General features: G+C 38.3%; 1 protein-coding gene across 4 annotated transcripts in view; it reads right to left on the bottom strand.

The window, feature by feature from the left end:
- The window catches only part of CNOT2 (CCR4-NOT transcription complex subunit 2), a 124,361-nt gene extending 111,376 nt beyond the window's left edge, over window positions 1-12,985 (bottom strand). For 3 of the 4 annotated variants that reach the window (XM_059186310.1, XM_059186309.1, XM_059186316.1), the window contains exon 1: window positions 12,844-12,985. Coding sequence is in view for 2 of the 4 variants with exons in the window: in XM_059186309.1 (XP_059042292.1) it covers window positions 12,844-12,848 (5 nt within the window). In the remaining 2 variants the exon portion in view is untranslated. The remainder of the gene's footprint in view (window positions 1-12,843) is intronic. The other variant, XM_059186314.1, reaches the window with a different exon arrangement.
- Between the last annotated feature and the right edge of the window lie 246 nt (window positions 12,986-13,231).

Below are 13,231 nucleotides of genomic sequence, written 5' to 3'. Positions count from 1 at the left end.
TCTGCTACTGCAATTACTTAGTACTGCTTTCCTTATATGGTATTCAATACTTCAAAGGACTCAACACCCAAGAGAGCTTACAGATTTAAGGGAAGAAGGAAAAAAAAAAATTAAGAAGTTATTCATACATATTACATAAACAAAGAATATACAACAGTTTCAAACTACTACATTGATACTCTCAAAGTGTTAATTGTAAATTATAAATGAATTTCACTTGTAGGGAAAACAGGCATGAAGTTCACAAAAATATGTCTGACTAGGGGTGCCTGGGTGGCTCAGTGGGCTAAAGCCTCTGCCTTCAGCTCAGGTCATGATCCCAGGGTCCTGGAATCAAGCCCTGCTTCGGGCTCTCTGCTGGGCAGGGAGCCTGCTTCTTCCTCTCTCTCTGCCTATTTGTGATCACTTGTGATCTCTGTCTGTCAAATAAATAAATAAAATCCTTAAGAAAAAAAAAAAAAGTCTAACAATAATAAAGAGAAAGCACACCAATATAGTTACAAACAATGGGAATAACCCAAAGAACATTTACCATCTTTCAACCTTAATGAAGAGGAAATGAAGATGAGGTAAACTTCCTGCCATATTTACTTACAGAAGGAAAGAATCAGGACTTCAGCATGCAAAAGTATCCAAGTATTAACCAGCCTACTATGATGAACTCCCCACACTCCCTCCTCCGAAAAGTCCAATAAGCCAATTACTTAACTGCACAAAAATAAAGGGAAAACCCAGTGGACACAGCAGTACCACAAGGTAAAATAAAATGAAAGAATGAACACACAACTTAAAACTACTAGTTGTATCACAATCATTAATAACCAGGAATCATTACCATTAACACTTTCACACTGCCTTACAATTAAGCAAATGCTCTTGCTTTCATTATCTCAACTCTCATCAGGAACATTAAAAGATATAAATGACTAAAACGCTCTGCAATAGTAATTGATTTGCCCAAACACATAGCTGATAAATTCCTGGAACCCAGACTAGAACCCATTTGTTGAATCCAAGTGTGGTAGTCTTCCCAAAACAATGTATTATCTCTCTGTTTAAGATAAGCATATACTCAAAGGTAAATAAACAACCTGAGTTTCTCAACTTTCAAAAAATAAATAATAATTCTATGCTAATTTTTCCCTCTGAACTTCCTCCAATATTCTGGAATATTTACTCTGCATAAAGGAAAAGTGACACTGGGGCACCTGGGTGGCTCAGTGGGTTAAAGCCTCTGCCTTTGGCTCAGGTCAGGATCTCAGGGTACTGGGGTTGAGCCCCACATTGGGCTCCCTGCTCAGCAGGGAGCCTGCTTTCCTTCCTCTCTCTCTGCCTGCCTCTCTGCCTACTACTTGTGATCCCTGTCAAATAAATAAATAAAATCTTTTTAAAAAAAGGAAAAGTGACATAAACCCACACTGCTACAAATCTATTGTCAGATAGTCTACATGCTCCTAAGAAGATATTTTATTCATTTTAGGGATTTGGAAACTGAGGCAAAGAAAAGAAACTTGCTATAGACAGCTCGACATAACTCAGGCTTTAAGTGGTAAACACCTTAACTAAGGTTCTCTCCATTAGGTTTACCCATTTACCAAAGTAATTACTAAATGCCTATTATACCATACACCCTACCAAGAGCTTCAGAGAGAGCAACATATTTATTCAAAGAACCACCAAAGTACTTAACACAATGTGATCTAAAGAAAATTTCTGGTAGGAAAAACGTGTAGATTCTTTTTTTTAAAAGACTGATTTATTTATTTGGCAGAAGAGATCACAAGTAGGTAGAGAAACTGGCAGAGAGAGAAGGAAGCAGGCTCTCCGGGGAGCAAAGAGCCCGACTCGGGCTTGATCCCAGGACCCTGAGATCATGACCTGAGCCGAAGGCAGAGGCTTTAACCCAGAGACACCCAAGGGCCCCCAAAATGTGTAGATTCTTAAGAGCAAAACTGCATTCTCCTTGTTTACATTTATAAATCTGACACAAAAGAGAGCATATTGCACTGTGAAAAACTGTGGCTAATTCTCTTTTGCTTCAGAATCTCATCTTTAAGTAGCAATCCCACTCTAAAAACAAAACAAAAACCCGACTCGAGCCTTTATTCCTTACATCAAATCTATTTATCCACATTTTTCAAATGAGAAAACTGAAGTTTAGGGAGAATAAGTCGGAGAGTTAATTAAAAGTGGTAGAATGGTTATTCCCATTCAGACTAGCTAGTACCAGAGAATTTAATGACATCATGTACAATCGCAGCACAATTTAATAACTCTCTTTAACAGGAGTCATAATCAGTTCCATCTTATTCAGCCAAAAATAAACTAAATAGACAATTGGGTAACTTGGGCAGCTGCAAGTCATAACGGTAAATTCATTAACTTCTGCTATGAAAACTGGCATATAATACATACTATCAAAGTATTAGTTTGCTCAAACTGCATTCTTATGGAATCAAGTCTGTTTAAAAACATACATTTGAGGTTTTCAGTTTTGTTTTTTTTTTTCATTTTGGAATTAACAAATAATGCCGATAACCTAAAATAAGTGTGTAACTGTTATATAGTATTCTGAATAACATACACAGATGCACATATCTAAACACTATAAAATAAGCACCTGTAGTAACATAAATACAGGTTTCTCCACCATCTAAAAGTAAAGCATTCCTATGAAACCTTAAAGAGAAGCAATTACCATTAATTTGTATGGAAAATTTTTTGAGCATTCCCAAAGTCCCCCAAAACTTTTCTCTGGCTTTGCTGATATCTTAGGACACTTGTTGCTAACAAATGCACAAAATAAATCAAGATAAAGCACAGGTGCCTCCAGACACAGTTCAAAGCTATGGCAGCTTGATACTCAGATGCTGAGTTGGTTCCCGGAGAAGCACCCCTCCTGTTCACTCCAAATGTGCACTGAAGAGACTCACTATAAAACACTAAACACTACTTTCATTTCTCCTTCTTCTCATAAAGCAAAAGTTCTCTTCTTTTGGTTAGGGAAAACAGATAATAATGTAAATATTTCATAAAAACAAAGTGGCACAATGGGAACTTTTGAAAAGGAGGGAACACCTGTATAGGTTGGCATCATTTTCTATGAAGAATCTATCACTAACTCATATTGCTGGGGTTATTATCATTTATCTAAATAATGTTAAATCTCATGCCTGCAAATAATGTCAAATAACAACATTTAAATTTTGCCTGCCCTAAAACGTATGTAACAAATCTCATCCATTGATGTAAAACTTCTAACTACCAGTATTGGCGTAAACATTTCTCTGGAAGATAAAAACTTAAAAGTTTCAGTCATACAGTTCTTAATAAATAACTTCTGCAGTATGAATAAAAAACACTCAATTTTTCTAACGAAGAAAATATATTCCTTCAAGAATTCCACACCATCAAGCTCATGATTTTAATTATAATGTGACTGTGGAATCCAAAAATCCCCCCCCACAAGCATAAATCTGATTATCACTAGCATTTAGTTAAAAAAAAAAATCCATTAATTATTCCTCATCATGTAAAGAAAGCGTCCCACATTATGGCAAGTTCATTCCTTCAGACAACTTCTCATTAACGTCCCAGAACTCCATTAAGAACTATAGCAGATTACTTTGCAATTCTCCAAATCCTACACACTCTCCCAGGCTCGGTTTATCTACAATGCTGATCATGTGCCCTCCACCACCTAGTGAACTCCTAATCACCCTTTAGAGCCCAATTCAACTATCTCCTCCTTGAAAACTCATTAACTACCTCAAACAAGGTTGCTCTACTCTAACATGTATCCACAGCATGCACCACAAAAAGTGAACCTCAAGAATTATTCAGTCGCACCTTTAAAAGTGCATGGCAGTGTACTGAACTGTACAAAGAGATATAATTAAACATGAAAATTATTACTAATTAATTTCTAAGGAAAATCTACTATGAACAGCTTTGCAAAACCCAAAACTCTTGAAGCATAATTCTATGCCAATATAAAAAGTTTAAAATCTACTCTTTCAAAATTTTCCACTAATGCAGGAAGATTCCCAATTCCACCTGATAAAGCAAACATCATGCCTCTTAGTAAAAAAATAATCCCTGCTGCCTATAGCTGTCTGTAAAAGTTACTGTAAATTACTGGATCCAACACAGTATTTTCAACAGCTGAAAGACACAAACTGTCTTATCTTTTTTCCTTTAGAATTTACCACTATTTATGCCAAAAGCACTAAGTAACTGCTGATGAAATTTCTTGTTACCATATGCAAAACTTGACCCCCTCTCAGGGCCCTCTGTTCTTCCTGTCTGGGAAACCATTCCCCCAGACTTTTGCATGGCTTTCTCTTTTTTTCAGTTTCTGCCCAAATGCTACCTCCAGAGAAAGGCTCTCCCTCACCACTCTACTTAAAATGGTTTCCTTCTTTTATCCGTGATCAACTGCTATACCCTTAACCCTCTTTATTCTCTTCATCACAATTACTATCTGAAATTATTTACTTGTTTATTTTGTCTCCCTAAGATGTAAGCTCCATGAAGGCAGAGACTTGTCTTGTTCACCATCACATACACCCAGCACTACAGCAATGTCTAGAAGAGCATAAACACTCAAATTATTAAAGAATTTATGTGAAAATACTTATAATGCTAACATTGAATCACTTGAGCCTGAAATTTAAACTTAAACAATTTCTACCCAAATGTTACTCAAAAACAAGTAAATCCTATGAATTCTTTATCTACGAAGAGACGAAACAGCCTTCACTTTCTAAAACCACAGAATTTCAGGGTGGAAATGACCTTAGCGATCAAGTCCAGTGGTTTTCAAACTATGCTCCGGAACACCTAAAAAGCAGAGTCAGATTCCCTGAAGCACTAGACTACAACTGTTTAATACATACACATCTATTTTAGGATGTGTGATATACACACACACAGAATCCAGAAGTACATCTCACATCAAATTTAAACACTTTGGAGGCTGCTCATTGCTGCCAGGTTAAATAGTTCTGCCATGCATCTCAAAGTCTAGCTTGACAGGTCTATGAATTCATCCACAATTTCTCATAAGTGGGCACAGATTAGAATGGTTATAGCTTTACTTTTTTTCTAATCTAAGGCCAAACATGCTCACTCAAATTATAAAAACTAGCATTTAGTTAAAAAAAAAATCCATTAATTATTCCTCATCATGTAAAGAAAGCGTCCCACATTATGGCAAGGGAAAACAGATAATAATGCACTATTTTGTACACTAGTAAATCAAGGCAAAGCTCAAGGCATATCTGCTCCACAATTATTGTCCTTTCAAAATAACTGTGCAGTAAGTTTATAAAATGTTGCATCGATGTGATATAATATTACTACCTATTCCTATATAACAAAATATAATTTATTTAAAGTTCTGACATTTCTTGACAGTTTACAATATTTTAAAATGTGAACTGTTGTATTTTAACAAAGTCAAGCTTGAAGCAAAAAATTTCCTCCCACCTCTCTTTCAAAAGTCTGTATTAATTATCCTGAATCAGCAAGATGACCAATTAAAAAAAAAAAAAAAACCTTCCACTTATACCTATTTAATCTGATAAATCAGGATAGAGTGGTATTAGTGTAGCATTAAACTGAGAAATATATTAGATGCTGAGTCCAGTCTAAGAATAAAATGGTTTTTATAATTCCCAATTACTAATGTTATTTATGTATTTTTTTAAGATTTATTTATGTATTTATTTGTCAGAGAGAGCGTGCACCCAAGCGTGAGCCCACATGCCAGCACAGGTGAGCGCAAGCAGAGGAGCAGCAGGCAGGAGGAGAAGCAGGCTACTCACTCAGGACTCTATCCCATGACCCAGGGATCAAGACCTAAGGTAATGGCAGACACTTAACCAAATGAGCCACCCAGGCATCCCACCAATTCCTAATTTCAGTAAAAGTCAAAGCAGCTTGCTTGTTCTATCTCCACGTTAATGTTAACATACAGACTTATTTAAAAAGTAACCATCAAGATGACAACCATGTATAGTTGAGATACTGGGGGCACCTGGCTAGCTCAATTGAAAGAACATGCAACTAACTCTTGATCTCTAGGTTGTGAGTTCGAGTCCCATTTGGGTGTAGAGATTATTTTACATATATAAACAAACAAACTTCAAATAGAAAATAATGCATATGAAAGTGCTTTGCAACCTATAAACTATTTTTTAAAATATTAAGTAGTAAAATTAAGCCAAAAGGAAATCAGGTCTTTTGAATGACATTAATTATTGAATACTGTTATGATACCACCCTCTAAAAACTCTTACAACAGAAAATTAAATATAAAAATTATATGAATAAGCATAATTTACAATATAAAAAGGAACACAAGAACACATTCCTGCCAAATATGACACAAAACCAAATGTTCTTCTCCCAAGCACACTGTATTACATAATCAATCATTACATTTTGTCAAGATGCTGACACAAAATGGAGTTCTGTTTCAATATCCAAACGTATAAATGGTAAGACGGCATATCGGTATATTTAAAAAAAAAAAAAAAAATCAAGTCTACCCATTGTTACCTAAATTGCCAGGACACATAATTTTCTCTTGTTTATCATTCCTTGGCTGAGTAAAAAAATTACTAAGTGTGGCACTCATCTACTTTCATGTAAGGAAAGACATTTCAACTCAGTAAAAGCAGAGAAAGGACTGGTGTCCTGAGTACTGGATCCAATTACCTTTTTTTCCCCCAATTACATTTTTATTTTTATTTTTTTAAGACTTTATTTCAGAGAACAGAACGAGAATACATAAGCGGGGTGGGGAGGAGGCAAAGGGAGAGGGAGAAGCAGACTCCCTGCTGAGTGGGAGCCCAACGTGAGGCTCAATCTCTGTCTGGACCCTGAGATCATGACCTGAGCCAAAGGCAGACGCTTAACCAACTGAGCCAACCAGGAGCCCCTCAAATTATCTTTTTAAAAAAAATACCCTCTCTGTATCTTTATTTTTCAATTATTAAAAAGTCTCTGACAAATATATAAGCAAACGAAGCGTTTAAAAGATTTCTAAAAACTTAAGTGAAATATTAGCCTCTCCACTAAATGCAATTCAGTGAGTGTTATTTAATTTCTACCTCTCAAAAAATGGGACTCAAAATTGGTGCACAATCTCTAATTCAAACCTTTAAAGGCCAGATGGTTCTCAGAATTGAAATTCTTCAGGTTTTAAAAAGACAAAATAGTGTATATATCATTTATAACCTAATAAATTCCAGAGTGGCCTCGAAAGTACCAATAATCAAATACATTAATACTTCTCCAGCAGAAAGCTGGAAAATTAGATAAACCAATGAAGCCTATGGTCAGGTTTACTAATTTCAGTTGGAATTAGCCACCATGCTTGCAAATAAAAAAAAAACATCACTTTCAGGGCTTTTTAGATTTTAAACTACCAATAAAGATACATTAAGTCATCCCTACCTAGTTTTCATAAGGATAATGGTATTTGAACTGGAGAACTCCTAGGCACTCAATCATTAGAAGTAAAAATGTGAAAACGAAACAATCTAACTTCAAAAGCGGAAATCTAATAGGAGCTCATGGTTAAGCAATGACAAATATATGTTACTGTGTAATAAACCCATTGTAAATTGAAATTATCATTATACTGAAAATGCATTTAATATTCCTAACCTACTGAAGACCATTCCTTAGCATACCTACATTAAATGTGCTCAACGGGACAAAATGCCGCAACTGGACAAAATGCCACAAAGCATCTTTTATAATAAAGTACGGAAAATCTCATGTAATTTATTGAATATTACACTGAAAGTGTAAAACAGAATGATTATGGGTGTACTGGTTGTTTACCCTTGCGCCAGGCTGGCTGAGAGCTCTGAGTGGCTGCCTCTGTCCAGTATCAGAAGAGAATCAGAAGATACTGTCCAGTATCAGAAGAGCACACTGCTAGCCCCAGGGGTGGGTGGGAATCAAAATCTGAAGTATAGTTTCTACTCCTTCAGTAGTTTTGAGCCATTCTGAAACATCATAATGTCAAAAAAAAATCATCAAGTTAACCATCCTAAGTCTAGGACTGTCTGTACTAAATATCTCCTTCAACCAGTGACCTTAGCCATACAAAATACTGCAATACAGACTTAAACACTCTGCCAGAGGCACTTTATTACTAATATCCTTCCCTTTCCTACACTTACTCTACATACAATTCTCTAAGAAGATGGTTATCTAGTTTCCCCTAGGTAGTTAATTAGATACAAATCTGTAAAAACAAAATTCAAGGAAGCAAAAGAATACAAGGTGGACCTTCCTCCCATCCCCTTCTCCAGTCTGTTCAGCTCTCTGAAAGCATAGAATCAAAAGATGATATGGCACAGTTCAGTTTACCACATATTTATTGATAACCTACTGAATCCTATGACTACAGAAGATAACAGAAATGTAAACATAAAAAAACAAAGTCCTACCTTTTAGGTAGGAAGGTACTTACAGTCCACTGGATGTTATTATGGTAGATATAGTGGACAGTAAATTACAATACAGCAAGACACGTTTAATTATCGAGGTTTGAAGACTAAAAGCAGTACAACAGAAGGATTTGGGGATTTAGGAAAGATTTCACTTAAAAAGTGACACCAGAGGGGCCTCTGGGTAGCTCAGTGGGCTAAAGCCTCTGCCTTTGGCTCAGGTCATGGTCCCAGAGTCCTGGGATCCAGCCCCGAGCCCCGCATCCCCGCATTGGGCTCTCTGCTCAGCAGGGAGCCTGCTTCTCCCTCTCTCTCTGCCTGCCTCTCTGCCTACTTGTGATCTTTGTCAAACAAATAAATAAAATCTTTAAAAAGTGACACCAGAGTAAAGTTCTGAAGAATAAGAAGTTTGTCAAACAACAAAGAAGTGACAGTAAAAGTACTCCCACCCACCCACACAAAAACAGATGCATGAAAGCAAAAAAAAAAAAAAAAAAAAAAAAAGGAAAAATTTCAAGGTGGCAAATATGTCCAAAATATCTAGCTAAATATAACTAGACTTAGACCCCAAGTAAGCCTATACAAAATATTTAAGAGTATCCAGAAATGGGAAATTTTTTTCTCCTATATAACTTATATTTCCATATTATATAAGCTATGAAATGTTACCAAAAACAAACACTATAAACCGTTTTATTATTTCGTAATGCAGCATACCCCCAAATGATATGCCAAGAGATGTGCATCTGCATCTCAGAGAACAAGCTGTTAGAAAAACATAATAGGGAATTCTTTTTCCAGGTCATCCCTAAAGTATAGACAAAATAAATAAATGAACGAGCCATATCAGCATGGCCCGTCATAGAGAGGAGTTTTAAGAATTAAAAATAAAGGACGCCAAACAGAATAACTAAAGCAAGAGGAAATATATATACATAGTATTTAAGCTGAAGATGAAAAGACTCCATGAACAAAACCAGGATCAAGATTTTAATTTTAAAACCTAAAAACACTAATGTCTATTCTATTTCTTTTCAAAGACAGGCTTTCTGTAACAGACATCAATTTACAGCTCTTTGAAAATATCTAATGAAAGTCACAATGTTAAGTATCACAGGTAGAAATTATCCGTAGTAAAGCAGAATGATCACCTATATCATCAATCAGAATGATTCTTATAACACAGCGCTAGATCCCTTGATAGTGTATGTACATACACTGGATGTAATTATATTCAAAAATTACAGTGCAACTCAGACTGACTCTCTGTCTGTAAAACTGCCCTACCTGGTACCCTGGTTTTCTTTTGCTTCTTTGTATTACAAAATCTACTGGAGGACTAGGTAACAAACAAAATTTTACTTAGTAGTATCTCTTCCTAAGACTGTATCACTATTTGCATAAGCTATCCTCACTGCCTATTAAGTAACCATATGGAAATAAAGATATAATAATAGAACAAAATTTGTACAGCTAAAAATTTCAGCCTAATTTAAAAATACTATTTATCACTGCTTTTATTTTTATTTTTTTTAAGATTTTATTTATTTATTTGACAGAGAGAAATCACAAATAGATGGAGAGGCAGGCAGAGAGAGAGAGAGGGAAGCAGGCTCCCTGCTGAGCAGAGAGCCCGATGCGGGACTCGATCACAGGACCTGAGATCATGACCTGAGCCGAAGGCAGTGGCTTAACCCACTGAGCCACCCAGGCGCCCCTATCACTGCTTTTAAAAGAGCAAAAAAACCCCTTATTTTTATTAGTCTATTAATGTCTACTTGTTATTTTATAAATATAAAAGTGAAGCATGATCTACTTTTCTATAGTGTCAGAAAATCTCATGAAGCAAATCTGTCACTGAACAGGGCAAAATTATAACTTCCCATGGGTTGTGAAAAATTCTCTAAGAGTCTTTTAAGATACAAGTACCTTCAATACCATTACCTACCAGAGATAAGAACCAAAACAACTAGGTTAGAAGCACTTCTACTCATATATCTGAAGTACTTATTTTCTTATGAACAAAAAGAGATATCAGGTTAAAACTAAGTATCTCTGAAAAATCAAAAAGTAAATTAAACATTGAAAATCATTAAGTAATAATACAGATAACTAGATCTCTTGAGGAGGAATATCATTTTGTGTTTTATCTTCAAGACCAAGTACCTCTCAAACGAAGAGATATAAATACACTCTAACATTTTGCCCCAATTTTTCCACAGCATAAATTTACTTTAAAACCGAAGTATTACAGGAACTGAAAAAATTTTAAAGGCCGTATCTGTTGCCTGGTTAAGCATACAGGCAATTCTCATTCCCCAAGAGTATCAGATTAGGTTACAGATATCTCTATACAGTATACTTGGAATAAAAGGGTTCTGCTTAAGATAATCTATTTTTACTGACACATTAATTAGGATGCAAAAAATGGGAAAGTTTCTCAATTCCTGTCTACAAAGTATGCACAGAAGTCACTGCAATTCACTGTCTTTAGAAAAGGAGAAAAGTACCTTTTTAAAAGTAAATGAGACAAAGTCAAGAAAGTGGAACAGTTTTGTTTTATAGTTACTTTTCCTTTAGATTTATTATCAGAAAAGAACTACAAACTAAAGAGGAGTTCAACATACAAAGCTTACTGAAGATCCTGGTCTAAGCAATATTTCAATGAAAATATCTGAATGTAGACCTCTAACCATTTCAATGTAGACATTTTAACCATTTCAGTCCAGTGCAATTCTCAATCAACCCTTTTTAATCCGGGATAAAGTTATCTTCCAAAATTGCAAAAGATATGTGCTCAATGATATTTAAGAAATAACTGCTGTCAAATATACTAAGTATTCCCAAACAACTCAACTTAAACCCATTATGTAAATAGATACTTTGATATTTCTATCCAATAAATACTTTATTTCCACTAATGTTATTTCAAAAGGCGAATCAAAAGCTATACTTAACGATTCTTGAAGTCTAGAAATTCCTAATATCAAGCATGACAGGAAATGTGTTAACTTTGAACGGAATTAAGTATAGCCTCCCTCGTGAACAGATTTTAACTCCATACTCTCCACCATTTCTCCAAGAACGTAAAGATTGGTATTAATGTACTTAATTGTTAGAATAGGTCCAGAAGATTAAGAAAGAAGTAAGATTCTTTGACCAAAAGTTCTATGAAAATGAAACAGAATGTGTTGCATTCGGTCTTCTGGATGTTTAAAAGTGAAGGAAGGCCTCTCCTAGGATGCAAAGGAAGTTGATGTTTAGGTTCCTTCCGAGAGGGTGGTACCCGTATGTAAGACTTTTGTGGTGGAAATACCATACCTACAGGGCCAGGAATAAATGCAAATTCTAAAACATTGGAAGAGCTTTTATAAAAGAAACCTAGAATCCTCATTCGCCGAGGACTAACAGTTAACAAGAGTCAGATGCTCTCTCTCCCAGCTGGACTACAGCCTCAACTAAAAACTAGGAAGGCCTCCTTCAACCCCACTCATTTCTTCCGTGAAACTTTTAAGTTAGACCCAAGACAGCACAAGGTGGAGAGGCCCCGGCGGAAGTAGAAAGCTAGGACTAGCAACTTCACAAACAGAAGCGTCTCGGGTTCCTCCGCCGCCCCAGGACTATCCCGTCTCAGTCTCTATCTCTCCTCGCAAGCTTCACCCTCCGGGTGCGGTGGCAGAGAAAGCATTATACAGTTGCACTCCTCCTCTTTCTACCAACCATGCTCTTTGGTATCCTAGGGCCTGGGGGCTCCTGAGGCCCGTTAGCCAGTCCCGTGTCCGTCTCCCCCAACCCCATCTATTACACACACACACACACACAAACACGCACAAGTTGCAGGTGATGTGGGTGTACTGAGAAAATGTGAACAGCCAGAGACCGCGGCAGCTGCTGGGAACGCGGCAGCCCGTCTAAAGCGGACCCGGGCTCCTCTGCCACCGCTGCTGCCGCCTTCTCTTCTTCCCCAGGAAGCAGCGCGGCGGTGGCGGCTCCTCCGCGCTGGCGGGAGCCGGGCGGAGCGGAGTCTAGGAGAAGCCTCCGCTCCCGCGAAAGGGACCAGGCCTAGGATCCAGGGCTGCCGCTGCAGCCACCCAAGTACAGCGACGCTTTACGTCCCGTCCACCACCCTCCTCATACACACCCCCTCCCTCCTCCACCGCCGCCACCCCCCCTCCCCGCCCGCTCCGCTCTCCCTCTCTCGATTGGAGCCGAGACAAAAGCAACGGGAAGCGGCGGGCCAGGACGCTGCCCGCGGACCCCGAGCGCGGCCGGGCCGGCCCCGAGGCATTCCCCAGCCTTGAGGGGGCCCCGAATCCGCCGCCCCCGCCGCGCGCCCCGCTGCCAGACTTCCGAAAATTTGCCAAAAACTCACCGCATGAATTTTCTTGTCCCGCGGATCCAAGATGGCGACGTATCCACCGCGGAGGCTGCTGGGAGCAAGACCTTTACCCTCTGACCCCCGCCGTGACCCCCGTCGTTCCGGCTTCACTCAAGGCGGCGGCGGAAGGTGGGAACAGCGATTGCCTACCGGACAGGGTTGGGGGTGGGCAGATCGCTTCCCGCGCGTTCAACAAGGGGTGTGGAGAGGCATTTCACTCCCTCACCTTTTCTCCGCGGCTTCCAGCCTGTCTCCCACCGATTCGCTGGGAGGCGCGCAGCCTCTTCGCAGCCGTTGTAACGATCAGGGCCCCTACGGCCGCTACAGTCCGCCTGGGGCCGGGTTGCTCTGCACTGAGCACTGGCCCTCGGTCCGTGGCGGG

The sequence above is a fragment of the Mustela lutreola genome, chromosome 8 (assembly GCF_030435805.1).
Source record: "Mustela lutreola isolate mMusLut2 chromosome 8, mMusLut2.pri, whole genome shotgun sequence".
Classification (NCBI taxonomy): domain Eukaryota; kingdom Metazoa; phylum Chordata; class Mammalia; order Carnivora; family Mustelidae; genus Mustela; species Mustela lutreola.
The sequence above is the reverse complement of the archived record's forward strand: the minus strand, read 5'-3'. Positions and strand labels throughout refer to the sequence as shown.